General features: G+C 40.8%; 1 protein-coding gene across 2 annotated transcripts in view; it reads left to right on the top strand.

Moving 5' to 3' along the window:
- Nucleotides 1–15,484, top strand: part of NFATC3 (nuclear factor of activated T cells 3) — a 1,346,548-nt gene that overhangs the window by 309,945 nt on the left and 1,021,119 nt on the right. For both annotated transcript variants that reach the window (XM_044082043.1, XM_044082044.1), the window contains one exon: nucleotides 6,092–7,184. In XM_044082043.1, the coding sequence (XP_043937978.1) occupies nucleotides 6,092–7,184 (1,093 nt within the window). The remainder of the gene's footprint in view (nucleotides 1–6,091; nucleotides 7,185–15,484) is intronic.

Genomic DNA, 15,484 nt, shown 5'->3' with positions numbered 1-15,484 from the left:
GTTAGTGTTGGTGGTTCTGGAATTGCCTGCCCCTCCTGTAAGTCAGCATTTAAACACTCCTCCTGGGTCCATCTCATTTGCTCATTTAACCGAGTACAGTGATATCATATTCTGAGTCTAGTGTTCAATCTACTTAATACAAAGAGAATATTTAAGAAGGCCAACCACTTAGGTTCTTCCTTCCTCTCTCCTTGCATTTTACTAACAAAAAAAAATTGCACTGTATTCATCTTCTTTTATAGTATTTGTGTTTCCGCCTACTTTATTTTGCTTTTACCTCTTCTTAAAAGTGCTCAATTTTATTTATTCTGCTGCATTTATTACTGCTTGGTAGTAGCCTGATTAAATTATAACTGTTATTCTAAGTCTTTTGGTTTAAGCACTTGGGCTTCATACCAGTTGTTTTACATTAAGAAGGTTTGTGGTCTGCACTGTTGTGGCAGGACAGGTAGCTTACATCATTCTAAGCTGGGAATTACTAATTGAAGGCCTCAGTGTCTGCTATTCTAAAAGTGTATTAGTTCTCGTTTAAGCACTTGGGCTTCAAGCCAGTTATTCTACATTAAGAAGGTTTGTGGTCTGCACTCTTGTGGGAGGAGAGGCTGGAGTCTGCCCTTCTGAGATGGGCATTTCTGGTCACAGGCTTAGTGTGCCTGCTTATTTGAACTGTTTCTGACATTGGTGCGCCTTGTTGCTGTAGCATTACCCAAATTCAGGCCTGCTGAATCTAGCTTTGTTGTATAACTTGAGCACTGATCCAGGCCATCTTTTTTTGGAGAAGGTTCCCCTGCACCCTAGTGGGAGGAGTGTGCAGTTAGAACTTGTCTGATTGAAGACTGCTGGAACAGGGCTCAGTTTTGAGCTTTTTTCTGGTTAATTGGGTAACTTTAAATCAGTTTGTTCGTTTTCTATTGTTTATATATATATATATATATATATATATATATATATATATATATATATATATATATCATTGCACTTTATTCGTCTGCTTTTACTGTATTTTTGTTTCTTCCTACTTTATTACTAGGGGCATTGACTACAACTCTTATCTGAGATATATAACAATAAGTATCCTTTTTTGTGCATTTAAAGTGTTTTTGAGTGTATCTGCTTTATCTTCTGAAAAAAAAAACTATATATATATATATATATATATATATATATATATATATATATATATATATATATATATATCCTTGTTTCCCGCCTTTCTAAGCTAATATAGTCCAGTTTTCAGGTTAGTGCTGAATTCAGGGCTGTGTTACAAGTCTGTGTTTGCCCATACCTTACTTGGATAGAAGGAAGTTTATCTGTTCACCTGTAAGAGAGGGGAGCTTTGAGCAGCCTATCTGTCCCTGGACGAGTGGTTTGAGGCCAGAAATTAGTAGTTTATTGGTCATTTTCAGCTAAATTCTATCTCTTTCATTTCCCTGCTATAAAAACCGCATTTGCCTGGTTTTGTGCTCCGGGCAGCGCCCGTTAGCTAGGGAATAACTATTCCCGGCTCCACAAAGTCTCCTCTTTAATTTTTCCCTTGGAACTAGACAAACTTTCAACTTAAGCACTCAAGCCATTCATTTTTCAGCCCGGCACTTCTTCAAATCTCATAGCAAGCACTTATAAACCCTAGCACTAGACCCCCCTATACTGTACAGAAGGACAAGGCTCTCTATTCGACCTTACCAGTCATCCAGTAAAACAGTTCACTGTACCTATCCAGGCATGTCCAAAGGGCAGTTTCAGGTGTACTCTCCAGTCCAACTGGCGAATCTGGGCATTTTGAGTCAATGTTACAACTGCCTCATGTACACAGACAACCCCCTCCTCCTACCACCAAACACTAATACATGCGAGAGATGCAGTTATACAGCCAAACTAGAGGCTAAGCTCTCTCAACCCAAGACTGGATCAGACAGTCAAGAGGAGAAAGGAAATACTTGCATCACACCACCAGTCTCACAAAGACCCATTAAACCAGCACCGGCAAAAAACACACAAATACATGAAAACATACTCGGAGGCTCTAAATAAAAATCTGCAAAAGCAACAGAGCCCTCCAAAGCAGACATCCAAGCAACCTCCACCCCCAACACAAACCATGAAACATATACTTCACAAAACCAGTGTGCCACGCAATCACAGCCCTTAAGGCAAAATAACATACCCAGCACACTAGTAATAGGTGACTCTGTAGTCAGGCACACTGACGTCCCACTCACTAGGCTGAATAAGGAGAAGGTTACTGTTAGCCGCCTGTCTGGTGCCAAGATCCCCCACATAACACAAGCACTCCGGTCACTGTAGAACAAGTACAAATACGACTCTGTCATTGTCCATGTTGGTGTGAATGACCTGAGCTGTATCCCCCTGGACTATATGAAAAGAGACACGGAAGAGCTCTCGGATCAGGTAGCCCAGGCCGGTATGACCCTGACCCTGAGTAGCATCCTGTCCTCACCAAGAATTATACCACGGTATAAAGAAAAAATTATCAATTTCTACAATTGGCTAAGTTTCTGGTGTCATTCAAAGGGGATCCAGTGTCTGTCCACCTGGGATGACATGCTTGACAAGCCACGCTCGCTAGAGATGGCTTGCACCTGTCACCCTTAAGCTTTCGAATACTGGCCTAGGCTCTTGCCACCTCCATAGTGCCTTTTTTCGGCAAGGCTTAAAAGACAAACCCACCACCATAAATAGCACAAGTAACAAGAAACTGAGCTTAATGCTGCTCATTGCCAGAAGTCTAAACCTCAAAATGCACGCACTTGAGGCACTCCTCAGTATGGAGAAAATTGATACATGTGCAGTAACAGAAACCTGGTTTAAGGCTCTAGAGAGCACCCCAGCACTACCAGGCTACAACTCGTACCATACATTTTGGCCACAGAACCCGGATCGAAATACAAAAGGTGGGGTCATATCCATATTCACCAAGGATACCCACACCTCCAGGTTAGTGGCACAGCACAATGCTTCAGAGGTAATTCACTTGCAACTAACAATGGGCAAAACTGCAATTCAAATTGAAGCTTGCTACAGATCACCCGCCATGTCCCAGGACCCCCATTCCATGTTTCTGGAAACACTGGAAACATAAAGGTCCTACCAAACACCCTAATATTGAGTGTTTTCAATTACCCAAACATTAACTGGGAGAACTACTCAAGTACTAACTAACTTGCCCAACATTTCCTAGAATTTATAAACTCAAACGCCCTGGATTAACCGGTCAACACTCCCACCAGAGGTGACAACATATTGTACCTGGTTATCACCAACATGGGTGACCGGTGTTTCACACCAGAGGTCAACCCCTCGCTGGATAGATCTGACCATAAGCAAATCACTCTGGATATCCACATTCCACCCCCACCCCCCAGTCAATGAAACCACCGTGAAAAACTTTTCAAAAGCAAACTTCACGTTACTTAAGACAGAGGTGGAAAGTTTCAAAGCTCTCATGCTAAAGGACAATGCTGTCCAAGCTGCAAAATCCTTTACTAATGCATTCTACAGGCACCTACAAGAATGCATGGATCATGCTATCCCAAGCAAAACCAAGACTCACTCCTCCAAGAAAAGGAAACCAGTCTGGTGGACCCCTGCCATAAACAAGCTACACAATAGAAGGAGGAAACTAGTACAGAAAAGAGTAAAATCCCAAGAAGGGAAGACATCCCTGATCAGTATCAGCAAGAAACTATGTTCCCTCATAAAATCATCCAAGGCTAGCTTTGATAGAAAAATTGCCAAGAACTCCAAAGATAACCACAAGGCATTGTTTAGCTACGTCAAGAATCTAAGCGCAATGCCTAGATCTGCTTGGAGTTGGTGCAGAATGGCACAAAATACACTGAACCGACCGATATCGCCAACATCCTGGCAGACAGGTTCAGTGCAAACTTCACCCCCCCTCTCACCCCCAAAAGGGCTCATAACCATACCAGAAAAATGTAGAGTCCCTGAAATCACAGACACACTGGTTAAAACAGCCCTCTCCAAAGCCAAAAACACAACATCAATGGGACCGGATGGTGTCCCAGGCTGCGTCCTAGATGAGCTCAAAGACAAACTAATCCCTCACCTAAACACACTGTTCAAACTCAGCCTCTCCACAGGCTATGTACCTGTAGAGTGGCGCACAGCAACGGTTATTTTGCTCCACAAAGGTGGCGACACAACAGGAACTATCGCCATATAAGCCTGACTAGCTTGGTTTGCAAGGCTATAGAGAGCATCATCATGGAACTCATTAACAGAGACATTGGGAACCTCCAAACACTGGACCCTACCCAGTTTGGCTTTAGGGGCAGATCATGCCTCCTAAATCTGGTGGACTTCTTTCAGACAGTTACCAAGGCTATAGATGAGGAAAGGTGGTACAAACAGCCTACCTAGACCTCGCAAAGCCCTTTGACACCATTCCCCATTCTGGTATTATAGTCAAGTTCACCAGCCTGAACATAAACCGCTATGTTACAAGATGGGTTGCCAACTGGCTCACGGACAGAACCCACATGGTGAGAGTTGTGGTAGCTTGGTCCGACTCTAAACTGGTTACAAGTGGCGTTCCCCAGGGCTCAGTCCTAGGACCCCTCCTGTTTGGCATGTGCTTGTCAGTGGTACAGGCAAGCACAGGAGGACTATGGCTGACCAAGTTTGCAGACGACTGCAAACTAGGGACTATAATTGACTCTCTGGCTGACACAAACATCCTCCAAAAGGGTCTCACTGAGACTGATAACTGGTGTCAAAATCATGGCCTCAAACTAAATGCCAAAAAGTGCATAGTCATCCCCTTTGGAAAAAACAAAGTACCGCAAACTACCACATAGGTGGTAGTCCCCTAAATACGGAAGACGTAATAAGGGATCTGGGGACTCAAGTAGATAGCAATCTCTCCTTTGATCACATTGCCAAAGTGGTTAGAAAATCCTTCTGTGTGGCCCACCTAATCACAAAAGGATTCGTATTCAGATCAAAAGAGGTCATTGTGTCCCTCTACTCATCACTCGTCAGACTCATGATAGAGTACAGTGCCCCATTTGGGATGTACCTTACAAGACACCTGCAACAGCTGGAAAGACCACAGAAGTACCTCACCAAGAGGATCACTGGCCTCAAGCAGATGCCCTATGTAGCTCGACTGAAGAAACTCCAGCTGTACTTGGTTGCATACCGCCTACTCAGAGGTGATCTCTGCCTGACATACAAGGCCATGTCCATCCCAGAATTGATGGACATGCTCCACCTAAAGAAAACTATATCCTCTCAAGCCACACGCTCTAGGGATCTAAACCTCACCACAACAGTAAATAGGAAATGCAAGAGGGATAGATTCCTGTCCCCGGAGTCTTCCCATGCTTTGGAACAAAATTCCAATCTACATTAGGCAGAGCTCCTCGCTAACGCTCTTCAAGAGAAACCTTGACGAGTGGATGGGAAACCAAGTTTACCCCGGGGATCACTTCAGTGGCTCTGCTGGACATAGGCACAGGGAACTAATCTAAGGGGGCAGCGAAAGCCAACACATTCTGGCTAGGTTTATAAATGCATTCGGGCAGATAGCCTAGTACCTACCTATGAACCTAAGTCTTCATTAGTTATGTTTTCATACACTAAAGCCGTGACAAAATTGTAAAAGCCAAACAGTTATTTCCTTCATCTGGACTTTTTCAATGGATGGTTTATTCAGTTCATGGTCTTAATTAACTGGAGCTTGTCATGGCAAGTAATAGGTTTATGTAGTTCAGTGTGCCTGACCAACATAGATTTTTCTCATTTGACTTTTTGCAAAGACTGTTAGTGTTTGCAAGTAGTTGTCTGCTGAGATTGTTTCATAAAACTAGCTAGTAACAAGTATGCTGTGTTGTCTTCAGCACAAGTTACACAGGATACAGTGATATTAGCCCTACAGAGGTTGTTTTCTCAGTAATGAAGGACACAGGAAATTTTTAAGTCATGAAAATTTGTTAAACAATGTAGAGAAATAATTATGAATGAACTCTGGCACTTTGCTCTGTAGTAGAGCTGACGTTTTGTTAGTGTATGCACCCTAATGCATTTCTTTCTTTTTCCAATATAGAACCAGATGAATGTGCATTGTATTATCCCTTCAATGTTGCTCATCAGCAGTCCATCAACATTGCGCAGCATGGCTTGCATTCAAACTTATCTGCACTGCCGCCCTCTCGGCTACAAGTTCATAAGACTTTTGAAGAAATGTGCGATATCTCTGGATCCAGGTATAGCCCGTTGGGTGGGGCTAAAGCCTTTGAATGTCCAAGTATTCAGATCACGTCAATCTCCCCCAACTGTCATCAAGGAATGGAAGTCACTGAGGAGGAACTGCAGGCCAATGCTCAATCAGATGATTGGGAACGACCTTCGCGAGACCAGCTTTATCTTCCACTTGATCCGTCATACAGAGACTCGTCTTTAAGTCCCAGTCCCGCTAGCAGCATTTCCTCCAGAAGCTGGATTTCAGATGCTTCTTCCTGTGAATCTTTTTCACACATATATGATGATGTCGATTCTGAGCTGAATGAAGCTGCTGCTCGTTTTAATCTAGGGTCTCCTTTAACTTCTCCTGGTGGCTCACCAAGAGGCTGTCCTGGTGAAGAGTCTTGGCAGTCACCTTGTGGATTTCTGCGGTCTGTGTCTTCCCGGCAGTCACCCTGCCACTCTCCTAGAACTAGCATTACTGATGAGAATTGGCTTAGTCCTCGGTCATCTTCAAGGCCTTCGTCTCGTCCTACATCCCCATGCAAACGACGACACTCCAGTGCAGAAATTTGTTATGCTGGATCTGTATCTCCTCATCATTCACCAACTCCTTCCCCAGGACACTCACCTAGAGGAAGTGTAACAGAAGACTCTTGGCTCAGTAACGCTGCTCTTGTTACAGGTCAGAATCTTAGCCCTGGACAGCCATTTCATTGCTGTGCAACCGACACCAGCATCCCATTAAAATCAAGAAAAACTTCTCAGGATCAAACTGCTACGTTATCAGGGAAAATCGATCTTTGTGCTGAAGATCAAGGAAATCTGTCTCCTTCTGTGGACCCTCAAGGAGATGATACCTCTCAACATCCTTTAAAGAAAGATTCACCTTTTCTTTCGGTTCCTTCTCCCTTTACATGGAGCAAACCAAAACCTGGGCATACTCCAATATTTCGGTAAGTATGCTGTTTAGTTTTGCATTTCTTTTACACTATTTTAATTGAAACGCATGCTTTAAATTCATACATGTTATTATACGGCACACAATATGTTGTCTGGGGTAAGAGAAAATACTAGCTCCATGTAGATTATGCATTCTCACCTTGCCATTAAAGTTCTTGTTTATGTTTTCTACTTTTGAATGTTGTTGAGTTGGCCTCCAAGTCCAACTCCAGCTGATTTATTTTTGGCTCCTGTTGTAGCATCCTGTAGTCTTGTTGGAAGTTGCATGGTTATATTCTGCAAGCCTTTGGGCATTGTAATTACTTTTGAGTGCACTGCTGCAGTTGTGTCTTTCGGCTTTTCCCAGTTAGGAGTTGCCACAGCGGAACTCCGGTCCGCTAATGATTGGCAATAGATTTTTACATGCTGAGTTGCCGGCCCTGACGTACAACCTTCAATGAAGGTATGCCCATTCATGCATGTCTCTACACAGAAGACGTTCTAGCTGAGAATTGAACAGGACAACATCTTACTGTGAGGCGACAACGCTACCGCAGCACCACCAGTGCACTGCTGCAGTACTTTAGTTTACTTTAATCTGTAAATTATAATTTTATTTATCATTCATTTTTTTATGTTAAAGCATAGTGAAAAACCTAGAATGGTTGCATCTTGAAGGTGGTGGCCGTTTGTGAGCCAGGTATCTTGGGCAGGCCTGCTTTCTCACTGTTTCTATAAACTTGACTCATTAACTGGTTTTAAATATTTTCTTCCCATATAAATAACAGCCTTTTTTGATGGATCCTCAGTGGATATAAATTCCAAATGTAAGGTGATTTCTACGACTGGAATCTGTGGTCCAGTCTGTGGCATAGGAGTGGACCATTGTTAAATATCTTAGGAGTGTTTCCAGCCAAAGTCTGTACTAGGCTGTCTTTTTAAAAACTTCTTTATTAAATGTGACATTTTTGAAAAGTGACATAGGTAAATGTACAGTAACAGAAAACAAAACATAATAACATCCTTTCCTTTATTTTCATGTACTACACATATGCATATATTTCAACTGTCCAGATGTTTTACCTAATATTTTTGGTCTGTTCCTTATAAAAATTGTGGTTTTCTGGCAAATCAGTGAAGACTGAATTCAGCAAATAATAGCAGATAATCTGTGTTTCAGGCTTCATATCCTTCATAAGATAAAACCTTTTATTCTAACAACTTTCTAAATTTCTAAGAACAATATTTAAAAAATGATCCCTACTTTTTGGCATTTTTCTCCTGTTATTTTTGGCTTTGTCCAGATTCCTTGTCCTAAGAGGTTGAGAGGTATGCACACATATTTTTAACTATTTTTACTCACTCCATCATTACATAAACTGCTCAGTTCCTACCTCCTCGTAAACTTCACTTCTCTTAAATGTTCTCTTTGTTTCCACACATTCCATTTATTTCTATGTATTTTATTTCTTCCATTTTCTAAAGATTGCATCTCTAGGTTTCATCTCCATTATAATATTTAGTACTTTAGTTACAGTTGGTTTAAGATTTTGATTTTCGTTTCTAGTAATTGAGTTTTTGGCAGCCAGTAGCATTAAATATAATAAGATATTGCTATGTCTATGCAGTTTAGATCCTGTGTCCCAGCTCAAAAGAATCATTCCTCACTTAAAACCATTTGCTCCTTCAAAATTTCTGACAGAAGTACTCTGTAGGGAGTTTTTTCTAAATCTGCTAACTCATTACATTCCCCAAAAAACATATCCCCAATTAATACACCCTTTCCCATCACATCTCCAGCATTTGCTATGTACCTGAAGAAAAAAAAAATTCTGCTTGGTGTATAAAAATACCTATGCAAACACTTCCAACCCAAAACCCTGTACAACCTGGACTTAGTTGTATATGTGGTAGACATACAGATGTCCAACCTGGACCTTGTTTTATATGTGGTAGCCATACAGATGTCCAACTTGGCCTTGTTGTATATGTGGTAGCCATACAGATGTCCAACCTGGACCTTGTTTTATATGTGGTAGCCTTACAGATGTCCAACCTGGATCTTGTTGTATATGTGGTAGCCATACAGATGTCCAACCTGGACCTTGTTTTATATGTGATAGCCTTACAGGTGTCCAACCTGGACCTTGTTGTATATGTGGTATCCATACAGATATCCAACCTGAACTTAGCTGAATATGTGGTAGCCATACAGATGTCCGACCTGGACCTTGTTGTATATGTGGTAGCCATGCAGATGTCCAACCTGGACCTTGTTGTATATGTGGTAGCCATACAGATGTCCATCCTGGACCTTATTGTATATGTGGTAGCCATGCAGATGTCCAACCTGGACCTTGTATATGTGGTAGCCATACAGATGTCCTCTCATTGTTCCTTTGTGTATTGAATTTCCATGCACTCTGACCAGTCTTTTCTAACCTCTGCTGATTTCCTCTTATAGGTATCCTACACTGTTTTAGATGCAGCACTGATTCTTCCTTTCAACAGTAACATCTGTTCTAGACTCTGCTAAAACCTGTACTAGAGATGGTCTTTTATTTAATAGTTCCCCACCCTTTTCTCTCTGCTTCCCCTCTGTTATCCTAAGTAGGAAAGACATTTTCTAACCTGAAAAAAAATAAAAAAACAGAAAAACTAGTAGACTTAACTTCGTTGATGAGTCCAGTCATAATTGTTTGTCTTTCGACTTTTCCCGGTTAGGGGTCGCCACAGGGGAACTCTGGTCTGCTAATGATTGGCAGTAGATTTTCACGAACGCCGAGGTGCCAGCTCGACGTTCAACCTTCAATGAAGGCACGCCCATTTACGCATGTCTTTCGAATGCCCACCTAACTGCGAGGAGGACATGCAGACTCCACACAGAAGGCACTCCCTGCACACCAGCCGAGAATCGAACGGGAGAACCTCTTGCTGTGAGGCAACAACGCTACCGCTGCACCACCGAGGATGTCCAATGAGTTCAGTCACAATAATTTCTAAAAATCAAGAAACACAGGTAGTGTCACAAAGCAACAATCCGTTATTCGTCACAGACACCTTATCCTCAGTAACAAAATTCAGAAATACTTTAACAATGTTAAACATGTCAACTTTTATATAATTAGAAGTAGGTGTGGAAAATATATGTATTGTTTAATTTTAAACCAGCTGACTCCATGCAAACAATATAAACAGAGCAGTGACTAGTAGGCAGTCTGACTTAGGAGTCAGCTACTTTCACACTGTGTGTTCTATCTGTGAGACAGTTTGCAACCCACCTAGTGACAATAGGGATTGATGCCTAGCTTAGTGAGTTTTTCTATGATTCCTGAGTGGGGAATGGTATCAAAAGCCTTAGTCAGGTCAAGGTAGGCTGTATGAACAATCTTGCTCTCATCCACAGCTCTGGTGACTGACTCATAGAAGTCGACCAAGTTGAGCAGGCATGATCTACCCTTCACAAAACCAAACTGTGTGGGATTTAGGGTTTAGAGATTTCCTATATCCTTGTTTATTAGGTCCATGATGATGCGTTCCATAGTTTTGCATATCAGGCTCGTCAGGCTAATGGGGCTATAGTTCCCAGGGTCTGTAGTCGCTTCTCTTTTGTGGAGGGGGATGACTTTAGCAGTGCGCCCTTTGGTAGGAAGAAAGCATGAGGTGAGGCTGTGATTGAACAGGGCACATGGGTGAGGTGCCAGTTCACTCTGTAGTTCATGTAGAGCACAGCCAGGGATATTGTCAGGTCCCATAGAAGCTGTATTCTGGGCCTTGGACAGTGCAGTTTTAACTTGTGCAGCAGAAATACTGGGTGCCTGGCAATCTACTGGTATTGTGAGTGGCCCTTTGGGAGGGGAGAAAGGGGTAAAGTTGGCACTGGATCTGCTGGCCAGTATACTGGCAATATCTTTTGGCTCGGTGGACCCAAACTAGATTACTGCGAGTCTACAGATGTACAACCAGATGATCTGTTAACCCTGCACTGCCTTTGTCCACCTATATCCCACTCAAATTGTTGTGATGAATTATTATAATCAGTTATTCCACTACAATTCTAAGCTAAGTTAGTAGAGACTTCTTGTGTATCTTTTTATGTACTAGTATGTGTAGTACATCCACATACCTTGATGTATACCTGCATTTGGGATACCATATGAAAATTTATATCCATCGAAAGAAATAGTTATGACAGTCAGGAGTTTTTTCCTGCCTCCAGTGTTGACATAGTGAATCTCAAAGTCATGTTGTAAACAATATGGTCTGTACCATAGTATAAGCTTAGTGTGAATATCAGAGGTCTTGTGACACTAAAACCAAACATCAGTCACCAACCAGACTGTGCTTTGCTTGCATCCTGTGTCAGTCATGCATGTCAAACATGCTAAACTCCACCCATCCTGTGTCAATCATGCTTGTCAGACCTGCTAAACTCCATTCAAGCCTACACAAATTGGTGACTGATATGTACATCTGAAGATACCCAAACTGTACCTCATTAGCATCTATCCACAAGGAGGTCATTGCTACTCCATCATCACTTCAGGCAGCTGAAAATGGTACTGAGTGCAGGCTTCCCCACAATGAGAATGAATAAAAAAAGAACAGCCCATCACAGTTAATGGGAGTTGCTCCAACAGTGTAGTTACATCTCTCCTCCTGTACAAAATGTTACCAGTACTCATAGCCTAAGAATTTAGTACCATCCACATATGATTCATCTAGGTAACCCCATCTAGTGCCAGGGGAAAAAAAGGGCTCATCAACAAATATCGCCTTAACATCAGGCAGTAACAAACATTGCTTGCACCTTTGTTCCTATATAATGTACAGATCAATCGTGACTAATTTAACACTCACTTGCACTATCCTAAATGTGGGATGGAGCTTTACCTTTTTTAACCTAGTTTTGTAGAATATCATGTCAAATTGATACAGTTAACAGAAAATTACTTTTTCTAAAGGAAAATAGCCCCAACAACCTGATAAAATAATCATGAACTAATCTGAGTATGGTGCCACTTTACCTGTTTAAGTTTTTATTTTAAACATCAGAACATTACTATTGACGTGTTCATAGCACCAGTTAAGTTACTGCATATTAGGTTTTATTTTTTTTTTCTCATTTGTGGTTGATGAGGATGTGCTTACTTCATAATTCGTAGATGCTACTGTATTACAATTTTCTTCTTCAGAAGTTCTTTTCAAGGGTGAATACCTCCAGTCCATGTTTTCGCTGTTTGTAATTAGATTTTGCACAAAGGTGATAGTTTCCTATAGTGAATTAAATGCCCTTGTACATGTGAAGCAAACTATATTTATTCTTGCTAGATGGGGAATATGAGCTTTTGTGTTATTTTATTTAAATAACTTCAACAGAGGCCAACACAATCTTCTTTTCTCATTAGTTTTAGTGGCAGATTCATTGTCAACTCTGATGACGTTGGCACCAAATTTAATTGGTGAATTTGAGCAGGCAGGTTTTAGTGCCACTTTCTTGTTCAGATAAGATAGAAAGTTTACTATTGTGGATGTTGATGGTAAATCAGACTTTGAAGATGAAGGTGTGCTACATGAGAATCCTTTATCTGTCTTTGATATTTGAAGTAAGCATGTTAAGAATCTCACAGTATCATTCCCTTCTGCTTTTTTTTCTGGATCTCCAAACATTAACATGTTATTTCTTCTCTGTCTTTGCTCCAGTTTTTTCAACTTTGTTGATTAACTGGATATTTTGTTTTAATAAATATTCTGTTGTGTCCCATTTTCCTTTCGCCTACCTTCCTTGTCATTTAAGTATTTCTCTAGGTCTTTAATTCAGGGTCCCTTTTATAATGTCAAAGATTTAAGTAGCTCTGTTTATTTGACAATTATCTTAAACAAAGTCCATTTTCAGAGTAAGGTGTTGAGCAAATGAAAGCATCTTTTGCAAGTCTTTTACAGTGAAAGCTCATTGTGAGAAGATTTTGTAAGGCACAATTTTGAAAAATTCTCACCTCAATGACTATCAAGGAAAATTGAACTAACCACGATAAGTTGACAAAATCCACTCTTTGGAACTTTTCAGTTGTAATGTAGTATTGGGCGTGATTGCATCCATTTAAGTAAAGTAGAATAAAGCTTTCCTGTCAGAATTCAGTCCGTAAGGGCTGCTACACATTCAGTATTCTAGACCCTTCTCTGAAATACTTAATGTAAAGGAGAAGATTGCTGTTCCATTGTTCTGGGGTCCATTGCTGACCTCCAGTTACTGCCTGTATGGAGTTGTCATGTCTTCCCATGTATTTCTTCTTCCCTGGGTTAATTCTTTCTTGCCCATCTTTCTTAAAACATACTGCATTATTGTTTGTCTAAATTGTCCATAAACATGACGTATGACCCAGGTCTTCATGACCTGGTTGTGATTTAAAAGGTTCTGAGGACCAGTTCACTTATCCACTTGACAAGTAACTTGAATTGGTCATCGACAGACGATCACCAAGCTGTCTTGCTTATTTTATGTATTACATCTACGTTCCTAGATGGTCTTTGAAGACCAAGAGAAACATTTCAAATACGTGTAACATTTTTTTCATGCATTGTACGGTTGTAGGGCAGCAGCAGCCTTCTAAACCTTTCATAATTACATTTTTGTTTGCCATTTTTGTAAGTATGGGCCAATTCCTTTAACTTTTTTCAGACACATGAATTCCAAAGTCAGACTTTAAAGGGTCATTGACATAGTTTCTTCTGATTTAAGTAAAGTTTACTTTATATGAGTTACTTGTTTTTTATACCCCTTTATTTTGTGTTAAAACAAAAGTTTAGCTATGCGTGCATTCGCTTAGACCCTGAGTGGTATTGTGAACTTTGTGACATCATCATCAGGGCAGGAAGTGCTTCTGGAAGGGGCTACTTTGTTTTTTGTGAAACTCTCACTTTGAATACAGAACATGCAAAAGTAGTTTTCAGATGACTGAATGGGTATTACAGTATCTGAATTGTCTGTCATTGATTTTGGAAACAGTTGTGTGCCTATGAGCTTTGTGTTTCATGTTGACGGTACTAGTGAAAGTGCTATTGGTCAGGAAGACTTTTTGGCAGCATTCCCTGGTGAGGTCAACATAAATGTATTTGTAAACTAACTGTTAACATTACTCATTAAGTAGTATCTTTTTTTTATTTATTTGTTGTGGAGAGTAAAAAACACTGCTCTTGATTGTGAAGAGCGGTGTTATTTTGTTATGTTCTGATATTCACTTTTAGCAGCCAAGAGAGGTTACGCATATTATGTAATATCAGGAATATATTGATACACATGAATTTAAATGCATATCACTCCTTCCTTAAGCAACTTTTCCTTGATGGTTTTTAAATGCCAAGTGGTTCAAGTTAATGGTAATGATGAAGTTGAACAGTTATAAAATACTGCATCTCAAATACAATTTAATGCTGTTTTGTTTTTGCTGATTTTTCACATATTTTTCCACTTTCATTACCCTGATAATTACTGATAGTGCCCCTCTACTCGTCACTCATCAGACCCATCATAGAGTACAATGCCCCATTTGGGATGTACCTCACAAGACACTTCCAACAGCTGGAGAGACCACAAAAGTACCTTATCAAGAGGATTACTGGCCTCAAACATATGTCCTATGCAGCCCGACTGAAAAAACTCCAGATGTACTCCATGACATATTGCTTACTCAGTGGTGATCTCTGCCTGACTTACAAAGCCATGTCCAACTCAGAATTGATGGACATGCTCCACCTAAAGAAATCCAAGTCACTGCGAGCCACGTGCTCTAGTGAGCTAAACCTCACCACAACAGTAAATAGAACATGCTGGAAGGATAGATTCCCATCACAGAGACTCCCCATTCTTTGGAACAAAATTCCAAACTACATTAGGCAGAGCCCTTCACTAACACTCGAGAGAAACCTTGACGAGAGGATGGGTAACAAAAAATATACCCCTGGGATCACTTCATTGGCTCTGCTTGACAGAGGATCAGTTAATTAGTCAATGGGGGTGGCAAAAGCCGACACACTCTGGCTAGGCTTATAAATGCCCTCTGGCAGATAGCCTAGTACCTACCTATGAACCTATTAGTGTCTCCACACCTTTTACAAGCAGTGTGCAAGTATAGTTAAATAAAATTACTGCACAGTGCATTATGATACAGAGTAAACTTTCCTGCAGATGCCTGATGTTAATAATGTAATGAAGGACAGTATCGGTTTTCTCTTGGTAAACTGTAATGCCTACAGGAAATATTTCAGTAGCAGTATCTCATTGTATTCATGGCTTATAGACTCATATTATATGACT

Source organism: Protopterus annectens, chromosome 8.part1 (assembly GCF_019279795.1).
Source record: "Protopterus annectens isolate FY-2018-M chromosome 8.part1, PAN1.0, whole genome shotgun sequence".
NCBI classification, from domain to species: Eukaryota; Metazoa; Chordata; order Ceratodontiformes; family Protopteridae; genus Protopterus; species Protopterus annectens.
The sequence above is the reverse complement of the archived record's forward strand: the minus strand, read 5'-3'. Positions and strand labels throughout refer to the sequence as shown.